At 44.2% G+C, this 20909-nt stretch overlaps 1 protein-coding gene across 3 annotated transcripts in view; it reads left to right on the top strand.

Annotated features, from left to right (window-relative positions):
• The window catches only part of PPEF2 (protein phosphatase with EF-hand domain 2), a 38329-nt gene that overhangs the window by 4266 nt on the left and 13154 nt on the right, over positions 1 to 20909 (top strand). For 2 of the 3 annotated variants that reach the window (XM_036245962.1, XM_036245957.1), the window contains exons 2-14: positions 452 to 588; positions 3755 to 3882; positions 4031 to 4088; positions 5142 to 5317; positions 7205 to 7322; positions 8800 to 8846; positions 9641 to 9807; positions 10306 to 10342; positions 10435 to 10584; positions 14184 to 14570; positions 16471 to 16656; positions 17993 to 18135; positions 20740 to 20846. In XM_036245962.1, coding sequence (XP_036101855.1) covers positions 534 to 588; positions 3755 to 3882; positions 4031 to 4088; positions 5142 to 5317; positions 7205 to 7322; positions 8800 to 8846; positions 9641 to 9807; positions 10306 to 10342; positions 10435 to 10584; positions 14184 to 14570; positions 16471 to 16656; positions 17993 to 18135; positions 20740 to 20846 — 1759 coding nt within the window. In that variant the 5' untranslated portion in view covers positions 452 to 533. The remainder of the gene's footprint in view (positions 1 to 451; positions 589 to 3754; positions 3883 to 4030; positions 4089 to 5141; positions 5318 to 7204; positions 7323 to 8799; positions 8847 to 9640; positions 9808 to 10305; positions 10343 to 10434; positions 10585 to 14183; positions 14571 to 16470; positions 16657 to 17992; positions 18136 to 20739; positions 20847 to 20909) is intronic. The other variant, XM_036245960.1, reaches the window with a different exon arrangement.

The raw sequence follows: 20909 nt of genomic DNA, 5'->3' as shown, positions 1-20909 counted from the left end.
TGTATCTCTCACATCAGTGTTTCTAGCTCTCCCTTTCTCTCTCTAAAAAAAATAAATGAAAACATATAAAAAAGTTTTTTATGTTTTTGTTGTTTTGTTTTTTTTAAAGAGAGAGGTTGGATTATATAGCTGGAGGGATATAGGAGGTCAAAGGATGGTGTTGATGATTATGATGATGATGACGACGACGATGATGATGAATTGCTGATAGTGAATTGCTTTGAGAAGAGAAGAGACTTTAGTATGTTCCTGGGCTATAAGGGAAAAGCAAGTAGAAAGGTGGGAAACATAGGAGATGTATGCAATGGCAAATAGAGGGACTTTTCAGGTGAGGAACACCTCATGCGCTGAGACTGGAGAGGTGATAGTCTGAAGTTTTTTATGATATGGGAGACAAGATTCATAGATAATTTGCTGGAACTAATGCTCTACCTAAACCTCCTTATTGCAGATTCCTCCTTCCCTTTGTCAGCAAACAATTCACTCTCCCTTGGACCTGCTAGCTAAGTTCTGAAGAAACACTGTCTTACACCATGGGAAGTGGCACCTCAACCCAACATCATTTTGCTTTCCAGAATGCAGAGAAAGGTGTGTGTTTCCCATCTCTCAAACTAGCTCTGGGTACCCCAAAGCTCATGTTGTGCAGGGAGGGACTTGTCAGGATAGAAGCAAGAAACCGTTATATTTCTCCTATGCAACTCTTCTGCTTTTTCTTGTGATGTGACCAGTAGAATGTTTGGCTGAGTAACTTAGGACTTTGTGAAGTATATTTGACAGAATTAAAATGTACTCAAGGGGTCAGGCTGTCCATTGGGGTTTTTCCCAAACTACACCATATACAATTGCATAAAATAGGTTGGGCAAAGGGGGCATGAAAGAGCACTCCAGGTAGAGGGACAGCATGAACAAAGATCATGAGGTTGGAAAGAGGGACACATATTCAAGAAACTGAATGGTTTGAAGTGAGTGAGGTAGAGAGTGGCATGACATGAGGCTGCTGAGATACAGCCCAGATCACTGAGATCATGTAGAATTTTAAACTTTATCCTAAAAGCATGAAGAACCACTGAGGAATTCAAAATATGAGTTCTATAATAAGATTTTCATATTAAAAAGACCCTTATTTAAAAGACTCTTCTGGCTTCTGTGAGGAAGGGATTAAAGGGGTTAAGAGAAGAAAGAATAGTTCAGAAGCTACCAAAGTCATCTAAGCCAGAGGTGATGATGTCTTGGTCCAGAGTTGGTGGTAGCAGAGATGGAGAGAATAGGTTAAGTTCCAAGAATACTCAGGAGTTGGAATTGACGGAGTCCAACTGATTAGATGTAGGTGAGGTAGAAGGATGGGTCAAGAGTGACCTCCACACCACCACCACCCTCCCACCCATCCACCACTTATTATTATTATTATTTTTAGATAGAGTGGGAGGGGGGGGGAGAGAGAGAGAGAGAGAGAGAGAGAGAGAGAGAGAGAGAGAGAGAAACATCGATGTGAAAGGGACACATCGAGTGGCTGCCTCCTGCACAACCCAACCAGGGCCGGGGACAAACTGCAACCGAGGTACGTAGGTACGTACCCTTAGCAGGAACTGAACCCGGGTCTCTCTGGACCACAGGCTGACGTTCTAATTTCTGAGCCAAACCAGTCAGGGCCCCACCACTTATTTTTTAAAAAGGAAAAAGGAAAAAAAACCCACCCCCCAACTCCACACCCAACCTCAAATGACCCCCAGGTTTCGGGCTAGCAAAATTGGGTAGATGATAATACCAATTACTGATGTAAAGATAATGGAGAAGAACCAAGTTTGATAGAGGGAGAATACAAGTTTATACACGCTGATGATAATTTTATCATCTGGATTTGAGGTGCCCATGAGACATGCAGGTGGAAGCATTGAGTAGGCAGCTTCATGTTCAGATCTGGATTTGGGTGAAATGTCGGGCTGGAGATATGTGCATTTGGAAGGCATCAGAGTGTAGGTGGTTGGTGAAGCCATGAGGATCACTGAAGTTGCCTAGAGTGAGAGTAAAGCCAGATCAGGCACCAGGGCCTGGGACAGAGCTATGCTTACTTAAGCCAGTACTTAAGCATCAGGTAAAGGAGGCTGAGCCAACAGTAGAGGCCTAGGAGAGGAGCCAGAGGTGTGGAAGGAAGCAAGGCAGTGATGACAGCACCTAGTTCACGTGGGCCTACGCATCTCTGTGAGCTCGAGGCGTTCTTGCTTTCTAGTCCGGCAACATGTCCCAGGCTCATCCTGCGTATTATTTGGTCCCAGCCAGAGAATAGCTATTTCTCCAGAGTGTAGGGTATTCATTGCTACCGAGTTGGTTATTATTTCTACATTATTTTAATGAACAGATCCAGAAAATACGTATTATTTAAAGAAAAAAAATTATCATGATCAATTTGTATTTAGAATCACTATATATATATATTTTTTTTTTCTTTATTGATTTTAGAGAGAGAGTAAGGGAGAGGGAGAGAGAGATAGAAACAATGATGAGAGAGAACATCAATTGGTTGCCTCCTGAATGCCTCACTAGGAAATAAAATTCAGCTTTGCTTAAATTCCTCTCAGGTTCTCTTTTCCCACTCCACCATCATTTTCCTTCTTAAGGGAATCAGCAAAAATTGTATTAGTTCTAATGCAAGCTAAATATATTAAATTAATCTGTATGCTGTTCACAGGGTTGACCTGCGTGAACCTGCAGGCTTCCCTTTGTAATCCAGCTTTCTCTACAAATAGCTTCATTCATCACTGGCCTCACATCCAGGCCTTAGAGCTTAAGAAGAATCTAGGTATTTTTGTGGACAGCTGTCCTCTTCTCTGGAGCACAGGTCCGAAAGCCCATATGAAGAATGAACGTACCCACACCATCCTGTGGTCACAGTCACCTAGCGCAGCTCCTGGCAAAAGGACAGCCCACAGGCTGCCTATATATTTCATAGTCAGCACTGTTGTGGGCGTATTGTGATGGGGACACTCAAAGCCTGCAGGATGCCAGAATACGGGGAGAGCCAGCACAGAGCCCACAAGTGCATCACAACCTGACACTACAGTATGTAGTAATTTGCATGTTGTTGTTGTCTGTTTCCCCCAGTCATCATCTAGTTCATCACCTTTTCCAGATGAGGATACTGAGGCCCATGCAGGTGACTCATCTGAGGCCACATAGTTGGTCAGGGCAATTTCAGGCCCAGAACCCAGATCTCCTGACATCTGATCTATTGTTACAATATTAAAATGTGCCCCCCACCCCGCCTGCATTATCCTGCTCTTCCAGCATCCTGCATCCTTGCAATCGCTCCAGTTTTCATACCCTTCTCAGAATCCCGAGAGTCCAGCCTTTTCATTTCTTCTCATGTAAGTGTTTTTGTTAATAAGTGGGAGTTCAAGAACCCTCCAGTGATATGAGTATAAGCAAGAGGTAAGAATGGAGGTGGAGCCCTGGCCAGTTTGGCTCAGCGGTTGAGGGTTGGCCTGCGAACCAGAGAGTCCCGGGTTTGGTTCCCACTAGGGGAACGTACCACAAAAAAAAAAAAAAGAAAGAAAGAAGGAAGAATGGAGGTGGTATGGGGGCATGAGTGGAAAAAGAGCACCCCGGCCAGCAGGAAGGCAAGTCCTTCCTACCAGCAACTGTGGGTAGTGCTTTTCCCACCATCTGGTCCCCACATTACAGTGGGAGAGGCACCTCTTCCCTCCCCCAGGCCCAGGGAACCCCACCTCACAGGCTTGCTTCTCCGTCCATGTCACAGCCTTCAAGGCAGCGGTCCTGATCCAGAGGTGGTACCGGCGCTACATGGCCCGCCTGGAGATGAGGCGGCAGTGCACCTGGAGCATCTTCCAGTCCATAGAGTATGCTGGGCAGCAAGACCAGGTCAAGGTGCGGTGGGATGTGGGACGGGCCCCCCTCCAGCTCTGCCTCCAGCCCCTGGGCAGAGGCCTAGGTGCCCAGAGGTGCAGCCGACCTGGACCACTTCTGGGTCCCCTCTCACTCCCTCTAAAGCCCAGTCTTCTTGGCTCTTCTGCAGCTCCACAATTTCTTCAGCTACCTTGTGGATCACTTTACCCCCAGCTGTCACAATGAGAGTGAGTATGAACTGCCACACGGCCCGTCCTCCTGTCTCAGGGTCGTATCTGGGGGCGCGGTGGGAGATGCACAGGGAGTGAAAACTTGATTCTGGTGACAGCGGGAATGAGCAAAGGGGACAATAGATAAATGGCTGAGTGGACCTGTGTCCTGGGTTCTCCCAGAAGCATATCTGGAGACAGAGTTTGAGTGCAAGGAAACAAGGTGGGTGGGCAGGCGGTGCGAAGGGATTCAGGGAAGGGAGGGCAGCCAGCAAAGGGTGGACTACTAAGTCAGCAACTCCACATGCTGGGGAAATCGTGCAAAACACATGCCTCGGACCGGTCCCACCTTATGGCGGAGGGAACCAGCCCGCATTGGGCAGCTCCTGAAAGGCACTGGTTGAAGCTCCGGGAATGCAGACAGGAAGGCTTGTTCGTCCCACAGCATTGTGGGCTTGCCAAGTGAGCAGGGCTCTCTGTGGAGCCAGAGAAAAGCCCTCGAGCTAGAGATGCAGAGCCAGGCGATGGGAAACTGCCCGAAGGCCCTGAGAGGTCTGAGCATCTGCCACGTCCACGGAGTACACCACACACCGTGACCTTGTTTCCCACCATGGCTTTCCCCTTTCTTCTTACTAAACCCAGGCCCCTAAATATCCATCCTTTCTAAGTCTGACAGATCTCAATCTTTAAAACAAAAGTAGAAGGGAATTGATATAAAGTCGTAAACGTTGCCTCCTGCCCACCGGAACTCGCCCCGGCTCCCCCCTTCTCTCCTGGGCTGCGCCGGTGCCAGCCCGGCCAGGCCCCAGGTTACAGCAGGTCAAGTAATAGCGTTTCATTCAACGTCCTTTCGTTACAAGATTGGCGAGTTTCTGTAGGAATTTAACTCTTGTTTATATCAATCAGCCTATGATAAAACGGATTTTGTTATGTTGTTTCACTTAAAGTCACTGAACATATTGACAGCATGAAGTGAGGACTTACTGTCCAGTCCAAGGAAAGACTATTCTGTGCTGCCTGGGGACTGGCTCATGTCCGAGCTAAGCCGGCCACCCTTTCTGTCCTGACTAGGGGACTTCCTGGACCGCATGTTCGCTGAGGAGACAGTCCCCCAGGACTCCCAGATGGAGAAATGCAGTGACTACGAATCCATAGAGGTGCCAGACAATTACACGGGGCCACACCTGTCCTTCCCGCTCCTTCCTGACCATGCAACTGCCCTGGTGGAAGCTTTCAGACTGAAACAAGTAAGCGCCTGGGAACCTGAGTCACCACCGACTCCACCTCTCGTGCAGAGGGAGAGCAGACCAGCGCAGAGGGGATGGCCCCCGACGTAGGGTGTTTGTGCCATGAGTCCACTAGAGGTTCCACTGCGCCTTTGCTTAGCCAGGACCTGTTCAATCACCAGGTCCTATGCACTGAGAACTTCTCCTACTCATGACTCTCCCTTTGTCTGTTCATCTCGCAGATAATGATTGAGCACCACTCTGTGCCTGCACTGTTCTGGGTATGGGGGTACAGCAGTGAGCAAGACAGACACAAACCCCTGCCCTCATCGGGCTGACATTCCAGTGGGGAGACAGACAAATAATAAATAATAAATAAGTAAATGATGTACTCCTTCCCTCCATTCGGAACAAAATCCCTGAAAATAGCCAGACCCTCCCTTGTCAGAACAGTGTTTTTATTGTTACTTGACCAGGCTCCACGTAAAATGTGTATATTAGAAACTGGTAAGAGCTATACAAAAGAATAAACTAAGTTTTAGGTGGCAGAGATGGCGGATTTATAGAGTGGTTTGGGAAGGCATCTGAAAAGGTGATTTCTGAGCAAGGTTGCAAGTGGTGAGGGAATGCACCATGTGGACATCTGGGGAAAAGCGTTTCAGGCAGAGGGAACAACCTGAAAGGCCCTGAGGCCGGGCCTTGGCTGGACTGCTCAGGGACCTTGGGCAGGCCGCTGCGGCTGAAGAGGCAGGAGCCAGGGAAAGAGTATTAGGAGATGGAGACAAAGGGAAAGGGAACGGACTCTCATTATTCTTCTAAAAGAGATGGGGAGACACTGAGCACAGGAACGCTATCATCTGGCTTTCTTTTTAAAATAATCATTCTGGCCCAGCCGGTGTGGCTCAGTGGTTGAGCATCGACCCATGCACCAAGAGGTCGCCAGTTCGATTCCCGGTCAGGGCACATGCCCAGGTTGTGGGCCCGATCCCCAGTGGGGAGCATGCAGGAGGCAGCCAATCGGTGTTCTCTCTCATCGATGTTTCTCTCTCTCTCTCTCCTTCTCTCTTCCTCTCTCTCTAAAATCAATAAACACTATTTTAAAAAATAAATAAGTAGCCCTGGCTGGTTTGGCTCAGCGGTTAGAGCGTCGGCCTGTGGTCCAGAGAACCCAGGTTCAGTTTCCGCTAAGGTTATGTACCTCGGTTGCAGTTTGTCCCCGGCCCTGGTTGGGTCGTGTGGGTGGCGACCACTCGATGTGTCCCTTTCACATCAATGTTTCTCTCTCTCTCTCCCTCCCATTCTATCTGAATAAAAAATGGAAAAATGTCCTCGGGTGAGGATAAAAATAAATAAATTAAATAAATAAATAAATAAGTAATCATTCTGTGTGTTAAATAGAGTGTAGGGAGCAAGGGTTGGAGCAGGGACGCCAGACAAGAGATTACTGCAATAGTCCCAGGAACGATGGTAGTGGCTTGAGATGCTGGAGGCAGAGGCAGGGTGGTGAGAAGTGATCAGATTCTTGCTCTGTGCCAGATTCCAAGCCTGCCCCTTTCATATGAATCAATTTACTGCAGGAGGAGTTGGAGGTGATTTCCCCAGTAGTGTTAGGATTACCCAGAACCATCAGCATGCATGCACTTATTCATGCTTCGCTGAGACAATAATGTATTTCTCCCCAGCCAAAGACAAGGGAGGCTTTCATAGAGCAGAGAGAGGAAATTAGGTCCATGTTTGAGTGACGGTGAAAAGCAGAAACAAGAGTAGAGGATGGGGGAGAAAGAAAGGATCTGTGCATAGGGTCCCAGGGGCAGTTCACCTGGCTCAATTTTGGGATCTTGGGTGATTGGGGAGGCCCATGTTCCTTCACGAGTATCAGTGTTGTTTCGTTCCTCCTCTTCCTCCTAGCAGCAGCTACATGCTCGCTATGTCTTGAATCTTTTGCATGAAACCAGAAAACATCTGGTACAACTGCCAAACATCAACCGGGTCTCGACCTGTTACAGTGAGGAGATCACAGTGTGTGGTAAGAGCTGGTCTGAATTGGTTTTTATATGCTACACCCAACTTAGAACACTCCACCTGTGATGGGGGAGGAGGAAAGGTGAGGCTGGGGTCAGGCGCAATGGCGTGCGGGCAGGCCGAGTTCACTGGTTCACACAGAGCAATCGCATATTCGCTCCATGGGGGCTTAGACTGGGGGTGAGGGGAGGACTGTGGGCCACAGGGCCCAGCCTCAGCTTCATTTTCCCAAGCAATTCATATTTGACTCCAGGCTCCTGCTGTCCAATCAGAGCAAAATCCCCGCAAATAGTCAGATCGTCCCTTGTTAGAACAGTTTGTTTATTACTGCTTGACCAGGCCCCAAGGCCTAGTGAATTATTCCTGCCATCCACATATGTTCTCCCAGACAGAAATCCTGTTAATGACCATTTTCTCCATCTCCTCTTTTCAGTGATGATTTAACATCCATTGTAGATTAACGGCCCACACCTTAACTTCAGGGCAGACTGTGGTACAGCAGGGGTTGTACATTGGCACTTCTAGGCCACCTGCAGCCTGCAAATAGGTCCTGAAATAATCGGTATTAACTTTTTCTTTATTGATTTTTTTTTTTTATCCTCACCCGAGGACATTTTTCCATTTTTTATTCAGATAGAGCGGGAAGGAGAGAGAGGAAGAGAGAGAGAGAGAAACATTGATGTGAAAGGGACACATCGAGTGGCCGCCACTCACATGACCCAACCAGGGCCAGGGACAAACTGCAGCCAAGGTACATGCCCTTAGCGGGAACCGAACCCGGGTCTCTGTGGACCGCAGGCTGACGCTCTAACCGCTGGGCCAAACCGGCCAGGGCAATCGGTCTTAACTTTTTAAAATCAGTTTTCAATATTTTAAAATTAGAGGGTTTCATATTAAAGTCCAGATTTCCAACTTCTCTTAAAGAATCTTGTAAGCTTGGCCCGTTAGGGAGTTGTAGCTTCCTGTATTAGATGGGGCGAAATCTCTCCCATCTCATCTGGATTTGCAGCCCTGTGCTATTCTGTCCCATCTGTGCTTCAGGAAGAGTGCATGTTGTTTACAATGGGTGATAATCATGCAGGAACAATATTGTGCTTCCTGCTTTCAGTATTAACGATCCCTGCAACAAGGAAAATTAACATTTATCCCTATCTTATATATGGAAAAATGAGTAACTATATGTTTCCTAACCTTGTCAGTTTTTTTCTGGGTATTTTGATTTTTAGATAGACTGGAAGGGAAGAAGGGAAAGAGAGAGAGAGAGAAACATCAATGTGAGAGAGACACATCGATTGGGTGCCTCCTGCGTGACCCCTACTAGGGCCAAAGATGGAACCTGCAACCCAAGCCTGTGCCCTTGACTGGGAATCAAATCCATGACCTCTGGGTCCGACCAGGGCTATTTTCCTTTTTTATAGTAAAAAATAAAAAACAATGGTAAGGATCAATCAAAACTGATACTCTTTTTCTGTTTTTGTTAGGAGACTTACATGGCCAGTTGGATGACTTAATATTTATATTTTATAAGGTATAAATGTTCAATTTAAATTCCTGTCTTGCTCTGAGGTTTAGTTTATAAGTTTGAATACAGTATCTATAAGTGTTGCTTGGATTTAAAATATATTAAACATACAGAGTATATTGATACAAAAGAAAATATTAGAACATATAGTAGCAAAAATATAATATAAAAGCCAGGATTGTATTATATTCTACTATATGTTTGTAAACTGTTTAAAAAATACAAAATCTGAGGTTAATAAAGAGGAAGGATTGTTATTCAGCAATTTATTTTCTTTTTTTCAAATATAGAACATTCTTCATTATTAAAGCAATCAAAAGCTATTTTCATTTCCATTTTTAATTATAAAATATAGAGCATATAACAAGATATATGAATGTTCTATTTATTTTTTAATATATATTGCATTTCCCAAAGCATTTTGCCATGTATTGTCTTGTTTATCCTGAGAAATCTATGGCAGTCGTTACTGGTAATTAAAGACAGTATGGCCAGAACTTAAAACTGGCCTTTGGACGACAAGTTCAGTGCCCTTTGCACATACCACATGGCAACACTCTGGCATTGTAAAGCATTTCTTTTGATGAGCATGTCATAACCTCAGCCTGGCTGGAAGGAAAATATAAGACCAATAGAAACTATTTCCATCTTTTACTGACATTTCACATTTGGAGGAGAGACAGAAAACTCAGAATTGGTGTTAGATCTGATGTAAATGTCAAATACACATGTTGGCTTAACCTGATTTCCTGCTCCCTTCTTTCTCTGCCTCTTCTGGGACTTGTTTCCTTGTTGGGAAGAATGGCCTCCCATCACCAGAGCGAGCCTACGTGTTCAACGGTGATTTTGTGGATCGAGGCGAAGATTCAGTAGAGATCCTGATGGTTCTTTTTGCCTTCATGTTGGTTTACCCCAAAGAGTTCCATCTTAACCGAGGAAACCATGAGGACCATATGGTGAACTTACGGTACAAACCAAAACATGTTTGGTATTTGATATTTACTTGTTGCAATTGTAAAATGTTATTTTGTCAGAGCTTCTTATCTGTTAGATGCTTTTTAAAAGTAGTTTTTCAATTTTATAAGTAGAATACACACCATATAACATTTTATTTTTAATTTTTTTAACATTTTAAAAGATTTTTAAAAATTAAAAATTATCCTACTACTCTAATAAAAACATTACATTTTTTCATATATTCATACTTTTTATCATATAAACAGTTAACTATTAATAAAAGTTAACTATTAAAAAAAGTAAGAAATACAGATAAGCAAAAGGAAGAAAATTAAAATATATGATAATTTGTCTACCCAGAGATAATGTTACAATTGTAAACATTTTGGCAATTAGTCTCTTTTCTGTATAGTTAAGTACACGTATATAGAATATGCATTTTATAAAAATACAATTGTGTACAACTACCGTTGCTAAATTTAATATCTATTTTTGCTTCTAAATCTAGATATGGCTTCACCAGGGAAGTGATGCATAAATATAAGGTCTGCCTCCTCTAAAAGCAAAAGTTTCTCTTAGTTTAGGAAAGTTGAGTGAATTATTTGAAACTTATTATCTTGTTCATATCATTTTTCAGATGCATGGCAAGAAAATACTAAAAATACTGCAAGATGTTTTCTGTTGGCTTCCACTGGCCACTTTGATTGATGAGAAAGTCCTGATTCTTCATGGTGGAGTGTCAGACATGACCGACCTAGAGCTTTTGTCTAAGCTAGACAGGCACAAGGTACTGACTAGATAATGAAATAGTGCAAATTTTACCAAAATGCCCAGTTTCACTGTCAACATAAAATAACTGATATCTTGTATGCTGACTCAAGAGAGTCAGCTGACTAAAAAGAGCTGTTACGAGAAGCCCAGCAATTTTCAGCCTTTTTTTTTATCTCATGACACACATAAACTAATTGCTAAAATTCTGAGGCACACCAAAAATATATTTTTTGTTAATTGACAAAAAAAAAATAGGTATAATTTTGATTCATTCACACTGGACGACTATTGTTGTGTTGGCTGTGGTCATTTTTTTATTTGACAATTTAAAGGAAAAGAGGTCAGGTATTGCATGTTTTAAAAATTCTTGTGGCACACCAGTGTGCCACGGTACACCAGTTGAAAATCACTGCAGTAGACCATTACAAGGAGAAGGACTGAGAATCCATAGCTGGGCTCAGGAAGCAAGTGTGCTGTGACCAATTAGTGATGTTTGCCATGGACATGACGATGGGGAGCTAGTGCCATGTGCTTCCATCTCTGATCTAATAACAGTTGGAGTAGCAAAACCATAAGATGCTATTCAAGTGTAAGAGCCTGTGATCAAAAGAAAACAGTTCTGGCCCTGGCCGGTTTGGCTTAGTGGTTAGAGCGTCGGCCTGCGGTCTGGAGAGACCCGGGTTCGGTTCCCGTTAAGGGTACGTACTTCGGTTGCAGTTTGTCCCCGGCCCTGCCACTCTACCTGTACAAAAAATGGAAAAATATATCCTCGGGTGAGGATAAAAAAAAAAGAAAAGAAAACAGTTCTGTTACTTATAGTTATGTAACCTTGAATAAGTTACTTAACTTAGTGTAACTTCAGTTTCTAAATCTTCACAATAGGGATATGAATAACTATATCATAGATGTTATGGGAATTAAATGAAAATATATGTACATCTGTCTTACAAAATCTGTATTCAAAAGTATTGATTACCTTTGGCTGAAGTGGCAGAAAACTTCAGATAACAATGGCTTAATGTTTCTTTCTTTCTCATGTAAATAAAAGCTGGAGACAAGCAGTCTGGGGCTGCTATAATAACACCACAAAGCCATTAGAGATCCAGGTTCCTGCTCTCTTGCTTGAGCTCCAGCTATCACGACCCCATTCTAGTCAGCATAAAAGTAGAGAGAAGAAATGCATGTTCCTTCCCTTTAAAGATATTTGTTTGTACACCCAATTTCTGTTCATATGTCTGTTCAGACCTTTGTCATATGTCAACACTTCGCCAAAAGGCAGGTTAGAAGGTGTAGTCTTTATTTCAGGTGGAATCTGTAGGAATCTCTGTTTCTATACTAAGGAAGAAGGGTAGACAATTGTTGGGTGGCAACATGGCTTATTCTGTCCTTGTGGCTCCCCAGATTTTGATGCCCGTCTTTCTTTCCACGCATAGAACCATACTCATCCCCTCCCCAAGGGAGTCTACACTCAAGTCTCATCTAATACTTGCATTCAGCTCAACATCCGAGGTTTCTGGATTCAACCCCTAGCTATTAGGTTTGACTATGGTTCCTTGTGGTCTGATGACTAAAAGATGAGTTATGTGTCCCTGCACACCAAACTCAGTTTTGGAAAGGGAGGTCAGCCCCTTGGCAGAGGTGGAAGAGGGGAGGCCTGCAACATTTTCAATAGCTTCTTCCAAAATTCCTCATAAAATCCCCTCTCAATGTCTCCACAATCTCAACACTTGCATGTTCTTGTTAGAGAGGGAGAGTCTCAGGTGATATATAAAACCAGTTCTTAGTATTTCCTTTGTTCATTTCTGCATGTTGTCTGGCACCTATTTGTTTCTTTTCAATTCAAACATTTCTATTCAGCTGCATCCAGGTAGAGACAGAAAGTCACAATAGAGCAGAGTATCTCATGGGAAGAGTCACATTTATTTATGTAAAGATGGGAGAAGCAGGAACTTTGGGAAATAATGCTAGAAGACACTGGATTTCCTGTGGCTTAGCAAAAAGCTAATTTCCCAACATCTGGTTTGCAAAGCTCTGGGAAGAGGAGATGTAGTGATCTGCACAGGGGCCAGGGTCACTTGGGAGGAAAGCACAAAGAAAAATGGACTCTGGGGTCAGTTATCTGGATTCAGTCCTGGTACAGTCTTGGTATCTCTGTGCCTCAATTTTCTTATCTCTACTATAAATAAGGATGCTATCTCATAGGGTTATGAGGACTAATCAATTAATTCATGTAAAACTATAGATGAGGATGCTATCTCATAGGGGTGGCCTCAGGGTTAATCAGTTACTTCATGTAAAGTGCCCAGGACAGTACCTATTTGGAAAGGGCTCAATATATATTAACAGTATTATTCTCCTTAAGAATCAAAATTACGGATGCCTCTCAGAGAAGAGAGTAACATCCTTAAAATAAAGTTACCTGCGGGTCAAAAGGGGGTGGGACTGATGGTCTGTCCCTCAACGTGAGTTGGCAAGGAGGAAAGGAAGAAGTGCTTGGTCCATTCACATTGTGTGGCCTTTCACTCTCTGTGCCCAGGAAATAACTAGCGCTTGTCCAATGTTAGAGAATAACCTCTCTTCTATTCTCTTTGATCTGGATTCCTCTTCAAACATCACTCAGGTTCTGCTGATCCTCTCTGAGTGTCCTTCTCTGCTCTTGCCCTAAGCCAGTGCACACCAGGATGTGGCTTTCTGGTAGCACATTCCCTATGTCTGTGCAGAAGGTTCTTGTTCTTTGACTGTGTGCTTGCACAGAGATCCCGCTGTGAACCAGACCTTTATTATTGACATCCTTGTGGGAGTTGTGCCCCTCAGTTTTCGCTGTGGCACTCAGACATGCCAGGAATGGCTGCTTGATGCCACAGCTCTTCTCTGTGGCCTGACCCCTCCCTTTCCTGTGATCGGAATCCTTTCTGCTTGTGTCCTCTATGTTCTCAGCCTGGTCCTAGTACCATGATGGCTCTGAGTCAGTGAGAGGGACCATACTCAATCCCTCTTCCCAATTAGGCTGCAAAGAGGTGTTCCCTTCCCTCCCCGGTCCTTCCTCATCAGTGAGACAGCAGGTAAGATAGCACTTCCTGCGAAATGCCAACCCACAGCATGTCCAGTTTCCAACATTTCTCAACCACATGCTGCATTTCCTCTCCTCTGCTTTAGTATCTGTGAAACAACAGAAAAGTCAGTAAGGGCTCACCTTCCTGAGAGAGAGGTACCCTTTCTCATCCTTGTCTAAAATCACTAGGCTCCCAGAGAGAAATCATGGCATATGTTAGCATTTATCAAATTGTCTGTGGTGAAGGGCCAGGTTTGATCAATTTCCAGTTTGTCACAGATCAATACTTTTCATAAAATATGAGTTACTAGAAAAATAAAATTCAAACCAAAAATATAAGCCCACTGATCACGTGCTTGGATGTCATAGCACTATCAAATGGCTATAAAAGTTTCTAAAGTGTCACTCTCAAGTTCTGTGCCTACCTTGTCCTGGGCCAGGGCGAACTATTCACAGACCAGCACTGATCTGCGGATCCCAGTGTCAGGAGCCCTGGCCTGATGCTTTGAAGGACCTACCTCTGTTTTCATTCCACCCTCTGTGTGTTTTCTGGACATTTGTAGATTGTTTCCACCTTGAGGTGCAAAACAAGAAAAGAGAACGAGAAGCAGGCCAAGGAGAAGGGAAGAGCCAAGCAGACCAGCTCTGCAGGAAGGCCCTCCCCATGGTTTCTCCCCCAAAGCCACTCTCTCCCCTCTTCGCCCCTTCACTTCAGCTCCAACAACACCCACAAAGCTGGACGCTCCTCCAGCGTCCCCTGCAGCGGCCCCCTAAGTGCCAGAGAGCTCTCGGGGCGGGCGAGGCGCTCCGTGGACCTGGAGCTGGAGCGGCGCCGGCAGCAAGCAGGCTTCCCGGTGACCAGGGAGAAGCAGGAGCCCTGGCTCTTGCCGGCAGAAGCCGACTCCGAAGCTGGGGAACTGCTGGAGCCCACTCAGGAGGAGTGGAGGCAGGTACGTGTGGCCAGGTGCTGCCCCTAGAATCTGGCTGCTATCAGGAGGGACTAAGGATTTAAAACAAACAAACAAATAAAAAACAACAACAAACAGATCAAATCTCAACTTTCCATGTAAACTCAGGGTATTCCCGCCCCCTTCCCGCCCCGTTCCTGGGGTTAGCACATCCCCCAAAATATTAGTATTTGCCAGTATTTAGAGTTTTATGAAGGATGGGAAGATGTAGGCTCTATGTCTGAGTAAACTTGGGTTAGTGACCTAGCATCACTGGGGTAAAAGGAAAGCCACGAGTTCTTAGATGCTACTATATGTTTTGTTTGTTGTTTGTTTGCTTTGTGTCAGAAAGATGGCTACTGTAGCTCAAAGCCAAAAGGGCTATGTCAGTAGTTTCCGTCCTCTTCTGTTATCAGGCAACCAAAAGCTTTTCCAACATCTCTGGAACTGTGTCACATGGCCACCCCTAGCCGCAAGGGGGATTGGGAAAGCAAGTGTTTAGCTTGGCACAGTGCCACCCCAAATGCCCAACCGGAGTTTTGTTAGTAAGGAAGAAGAATGGACATTGAGGAGATAGTCATAGTGCTTGCCAACATAGAGGTCTACCTCGTTTTACTGCACCTCACTTTATTGTGCCCCACAGATGTTGCATTTGTTTACCAAATGAAGCCAAGACCCTCGGTCAGAGAAAAAGATTGCCACTCCATTTGTTGTGGTGGTCTAGACCCAAGCACGCAATGTGTCCAAGGTAGGCCTGCAGCTGACTCTGGCAGCCGAATGAGGGCACATTTCACTGGGCAACACTGTGGCAGGGAGACCCCTTAAAAGACTGTTGTAATCCAAGGGGGGATGGTGACGGTGATCTTGTGTGGTGCTGGTAATAGAACCATGTGAACTTGCTAGTTTTCAACCATTTTGACCTATTAAAACCTCTTACGGTTCACCCAATAACAGAAAGGAAGGAATTCAGAATTATTTAAGGACTAAAATTATTAAAATTTGCTGATGGACTGGGTGGAGGGTGGTGAGGAAGAGGTGAAGTTGAGCTCACTCCAGCTCCGGAAACCTGAGGGAGGGAATGTGGCCTTCAGGGTCAGCTTAGAACTGACATTTTAAAATGCAAGTCTCTTGTTTTGCAAAACATGATTTACTAATAATGCGCTGATATTTACAAACAAAATACATTTTCCCCCTTAAAGTACATTTAAGAAAGTACTAGATGTCAACAACCAAAATACACCCAATTATTTCATAGGAATTGTGTTAGACCGGCAGTCAGTGTTTCCCCGGGCAGTAACAATACACTAGATTAGAATCTGAATTGCTAGAAAAAGGGTTCAGCTCCTCTGCAAATTCTTTTTAAAATTCTGAAATTGCTTTAAGAAATAAAATGTCCTATTGCAATTTCCCAGGACCACACCTGGGCCCTGTGAATGATACATTAGAGACTCCCTCATCAGGCCCAGGACGTCTGCCTTCCCTTTGGGGCAAATGGCCAGGAGCCTGGAGTTCTGGTGCTGTCAAGGGGAACTGGCCAAGATCAAAGCTTCTATCAGAGCAGCTCCTTTTTAAAATCTGTTTTATGTATTGAGATTTCCAATGAGATTTATTTGCGAGAAAGTAGGTATATATACTTGTCAAATAATATGCACATATACGTGCACATGAATAATAGAATGTTTATAATTTTCGTGAATAATAAAAAATTGGGGAACTGCAGAGGTCCAAAATATAAATGTATATTAAATACTGATTGCATGAAAATGTATTCACTTAATTCTATCCAAATATTTTTATGTTCTTTCTCTTCTCCTCCTGCTCTTCCTCCTCCTCTTTTCATAGAAATGACTGAATGAATATGTGTCTAGTTTTTAGGATAGACACCATCTCTTGTTCTCTCCAGGTCGTAGATATATTGTGGAGTGATCCCATGGCTCAGGAGGGCTGCAAGGCCAACACTTTTCGAGGAGGAGGCTGTTATTTTGGGCCGAATGTGACAAAAGAGTTGCTACAGAAATACAACCTGCAATTCCTGATCCGCTCACACGAGTGCAAACCCGAAGGCTATGAATTCTGCCACAGCCGCAAGGTGGGTGGACCCCTGCAGTATCACAATGGTGGTCCCTATGGCTCCCCCCAGGCCTGGATGAGTGAAGGTTGTGCACAATCAACTGTGCCTTGTATCTGTGATCCACTTGCTCAATGTAGGTAATCATTTATCCTGGACTTTTACAGCCTCTTTCAAACTCCATTTGGATTGAGGCCACTGCTCTCCAATACCCTGAGAGGAGAGTGAGGGGAAGTATGCTCCCATTTCACGGATGGAAATATGGCCAGGTGTTTTCCCAGCCACCTCTCTATTCTTTAAGTCACATTGCTCGCTGTCACATGTCTCAAACAACACTCCAGGGTAACCGAATTTCTGCACTGTGCCCCACGCAGGGATTCTGGCTTGTTTGTTTTCTCCTGCCTAATCTTTGGGCATCTTTAAATCCTACAATGTTTGCCTAGCATAATACCATTAAAATGAGGGCATTCCCAGGAATATTAACTCTACAGGAGAATAACATGTTTCCATGTGAAAAAAAAGTTGGAGATCAAGCAATGTGAGGAATGTTTGGTTAAATGCTTCTGTAAGTGTCTTTCTTGCAGGACTTCTGAGAGCCTTTACCTCCCTATAGTCATTGTAAATGTGCAAGAAAAGATGCAGTGTCTAGCATTCCCCGGTGTACTGACAATGGAAACATTTCCACAGAGTATCCCAGGGGCTCAATACTGTAGGAATCTGCGTTGAGGCCTCGCACCAGCTAGTAACTGATGTGGCCACTAGTTGCAATGGCTGGCCCAGTCTATTATGCCCAGCTTGCCTCTCAGTTGACAATGAAGTTTTTCTATGACCCCTGCTAGTTTTACTTGGGATAAAAATGTGAAGAAAATATGTTGTGGCTGTTCTATCAGAATTCAAGCTTTGTATTATTTGAGTCACAACTCCTGCCCTGCTAGCATTAATGACTTTTATTTATTTATTTTTTTTAATCCTCACCGGAGGACATTTTTCCATTTTTTGTTCAGGTAGAGTGGGAGGGAGACAGAGGAACAGAGGGAGAGAGAGAAACATTGATGCGAAAGGAACACATCGAGTGGCTGCCACCCGCACGACCGACCAGGGCCGGGGACAAACTACAACCGAGGTACGCGCCCTTAGCGGGAACCGAACCCAGGTCTCTCAGGACCGCAGGCCAACGCTCTAACCGCTGAGCCAAACCGGCCAGGGCGCATTAATGACTTTTAAAAATATAAAAAAGACCCATAGGTGAGGTCAAGGAGAAATGGCAGCTCCTAAAACCGGGGCAGGCCCTCTAGGATTGAGGGCAAAGAGTTCTCCAGTGAATCTGAATGCCTGTCTCTCTTCTCTTTTGATTTAGGTGTTAACCATCTTTTCTGCCTCCAACTACTATGAAGTTGGCAGTAACAGAGGGGCCTACGTCAAGCTGGGGCCAGCCTTGACCCCACACATTGTGCAGTATCAAGCCAACAAGACGACCCATATGCTGACCATGAGGCAAAGGCAAGACTTTCCCATGAATGATTCTCAGAAAAACAGAATTATAGTGTTTATAGAATCTCTGAAGTGTCGAATGTTAGGACATTAATCTAAATTCTAAGTGAGAATTCAGAATTAGGCTCTGTTAGCAGAAAGGTCTATCTATAACAGACATTATAGGCAGGGGTCTCCTTCTTCTCCACATACTTGAAAGTCTCCGCCTACTCATCATCAATGGCAGGAAGCAAATTTGCTTTTATTGAAATTATTCTCAGTGGGTGCATGTTGGATAAAGTCCATAGACCAAGCCACCAAGTCTTTCCCGGGTCACTCTTCTGTTCTCTCTCACCTTTAAAGAATTTGTGCTGCCCCATAAACCTCAGCCAAAGGTTCTTTCACTATCTGGGGATTTAGCAGATGGATTTCAGTTGTACACATTTGTTAACAATGGCCCTTTCCTCCCGAGAAGGAAATATATACTGTTACTTAAATGCCTTTTGTTAAGATGATTCTGAATTGCAATCTTAGTTAGAACATACCACACATTAAGCAGTATTAGAAAGAATTCATATGTCTCACAATGAACTTATGAAATACATGTTAATAATTTCAGTTTTATAGATGAGGCAATTAAGGAACAGAGATTAACCAGCTGGCCCCTGGTCACACAGCTAATAAGCAATGAGAGTTAGCCTTAACCCAGGCAGTCTCATTTAACACACACACTCAACGATGACGCAGTCTGGCCCCCCACCAAGAAGAGGGCCTCAGAGTGTAAAGCTACTAACAGATACAGTTTTAGTGGTCCAGAACAAGCTTCTAACACTATCAGATGAACTAAATTAGAAACAGAAAGAAGTTAGTGTAAATCCGTGGAAAGAACCAATATTTAACAATTGCCTCGTGTGAGTGTTCTAAAAGTACATCATGTTAAGTTGCTCGAGTTATGAAACACTCAAATTATTAAATAATCAAGGCCAGCATTACTTAAAAAGAAATATTATGTAAACATTTAAACTCACGCCCTGGCCGGTTTGGCTCAGCGGTTGGAGTGTTGGCCTGTGGTCTGGAGAGACCCGGGTTTGGTTCCCACTAAGGGCACGTACCTCGGTTGCAGTTTATCCCCGGCCCTGGCTGGGTCGTGCGGGTGGCAGCCACTCGATGTGTCCCTTTCATGTCGATGTTTCTCTCTCTCTCTCTGTTCCTCTCTCTCCCTCCCACTCTATCTGAACAAAAAATGGAAAAATGTCCCCGGGTGAGGATAAAAAAAAAATTTTAACTCACTAAGTAGTAGTTAAACCTACTGTGCTGCAGAATCATCTGTGGAGCTTTATTAAAAAATCAGCTATCTGAGCCTCATCCCAGTCCTTCCAAATTAGAATATTCAAGCATGAGCCCCAGGCAGCTGAAATGCCATGATTTCATATGATTTCAGTGTTGTCACTACAAAAAGAGTCACTGTAGGGAATCCTATAAACAACATATTTAATAATATAATTAAAGATCACTCAGCTCTTTGAAATGTTCATTGATTGCATCACCTGATTTACCCAGAAGTCACTTGTCCAACAACTTCAACTATCTGGACCACAGTAGAGAACTTAGAAGGAAGGGGGGAAATGTCTCCAACCAACCATAATTGATGCTTCGATATACATGAATTCAAGATCATGTGTTTTGCTTAGAGGAACCCTCATTCAGAATTCATTTACTTTTGGTTTAAATCAACATCTCACAATAGTTTAGCCAGCCTGGAGTCCACTTGTCAAGACTGAGTCCTGCCCTGGCCGTTTTGGTTCTGTGGTTAGAGCATCGGCCTGTGGTCCCTAGAGACCCGGGTTCAGTTCCCGCTAAGGGCACGTACCTTGGTTGCAGTTTGTCCCCGGCCTTGGTCGGGTCGTGCGGGTGGCAGCCACTCGATGTGTCCCTTTCACGTCGATGTTTCTCTCTCTCTTTCTCCTTCCCATCTATCTGAACAAAAATGAAAAAAATGTCCTCAGGTGAGGATAAAAAAAATAAAAGACTGATTCCTGGCCCCACGCCTTATTAGCTATGTGACCTTGGGTTTGTTACTTACTCCGTAATGGGCATAATTGTTCTACCTCCCTCGGTGGGTATAGTAACAATGAGAAAACAAAATTAGTATTACTTTGTTATTCATAAACCTTGCCTTACGACTGTTTAATGTAATTACAAATTATAAGGAAAGTATGATTTGGATAACAGATAGCACTTACTGAGTGCTTTCTATGTGCCAGGTTTTCTTCTAAGTGCAGTATATTAATTTACTTATTTATTTTTCACAATAATATGAAGTAGGTACCATTTTATCTCTATTTTGCAGACGGGTAAACTGAGGTACAGCGCAGTTATATAACTTGACCACAAAGGTGGCCTCTCCCCAGGCCTGCTGCTCTAACCACTGCTCCGTGCGGGACGGCCAGCAGCACTCCACAGACTGGGCCTACTTGTGCACAGCAGGAAACAGTGGGGAGACTGAGGAGAAGTAAGAGGTGGAGCTCTTCCCTCAAAAACCGAGCCCTTGCGAGGGTGAGACAGCCCGAAAGAGAGAGGTGAAATTTCTCCTATAGTGATTTTTTTAAATGTTCTTCTTTCCTTTTGTCCCAGGATTAGCAGAGTAGAGGAGTCAGCTCTACGAGCCCTGCAGGAAAAGTTATTTGCTCATTCCTCAGATCTTCTCAAGGAATTTAAAAAGCATGATAAAGATAAAACTGGTAAGCCCTGGCCATTTTGGCTCAGTGGTTAGAGTGTCGGCCCACGGACCAGTGAGTCACGGG

The sequence above is a fragment of the Molossus molossus genome, unplaced genomic scaffold (assembly GCF_014108415.1).
Source record: "Molossus molossus isolate mMolMol1 unplaced genomic scaffold, mMolMol1.p scaffold_m16_p_1, whole genome shotgun sequence".
NCBI lineage: Eukaryota > Metazoa > Chordata > Mammalia > Chiroptera > Molossidae > Molossus > Molossus molossus.
Note: the sequence above shows the minus strand (reverse complement) of the source record. Positions and strands in the feature narration are given on the sequence as shown.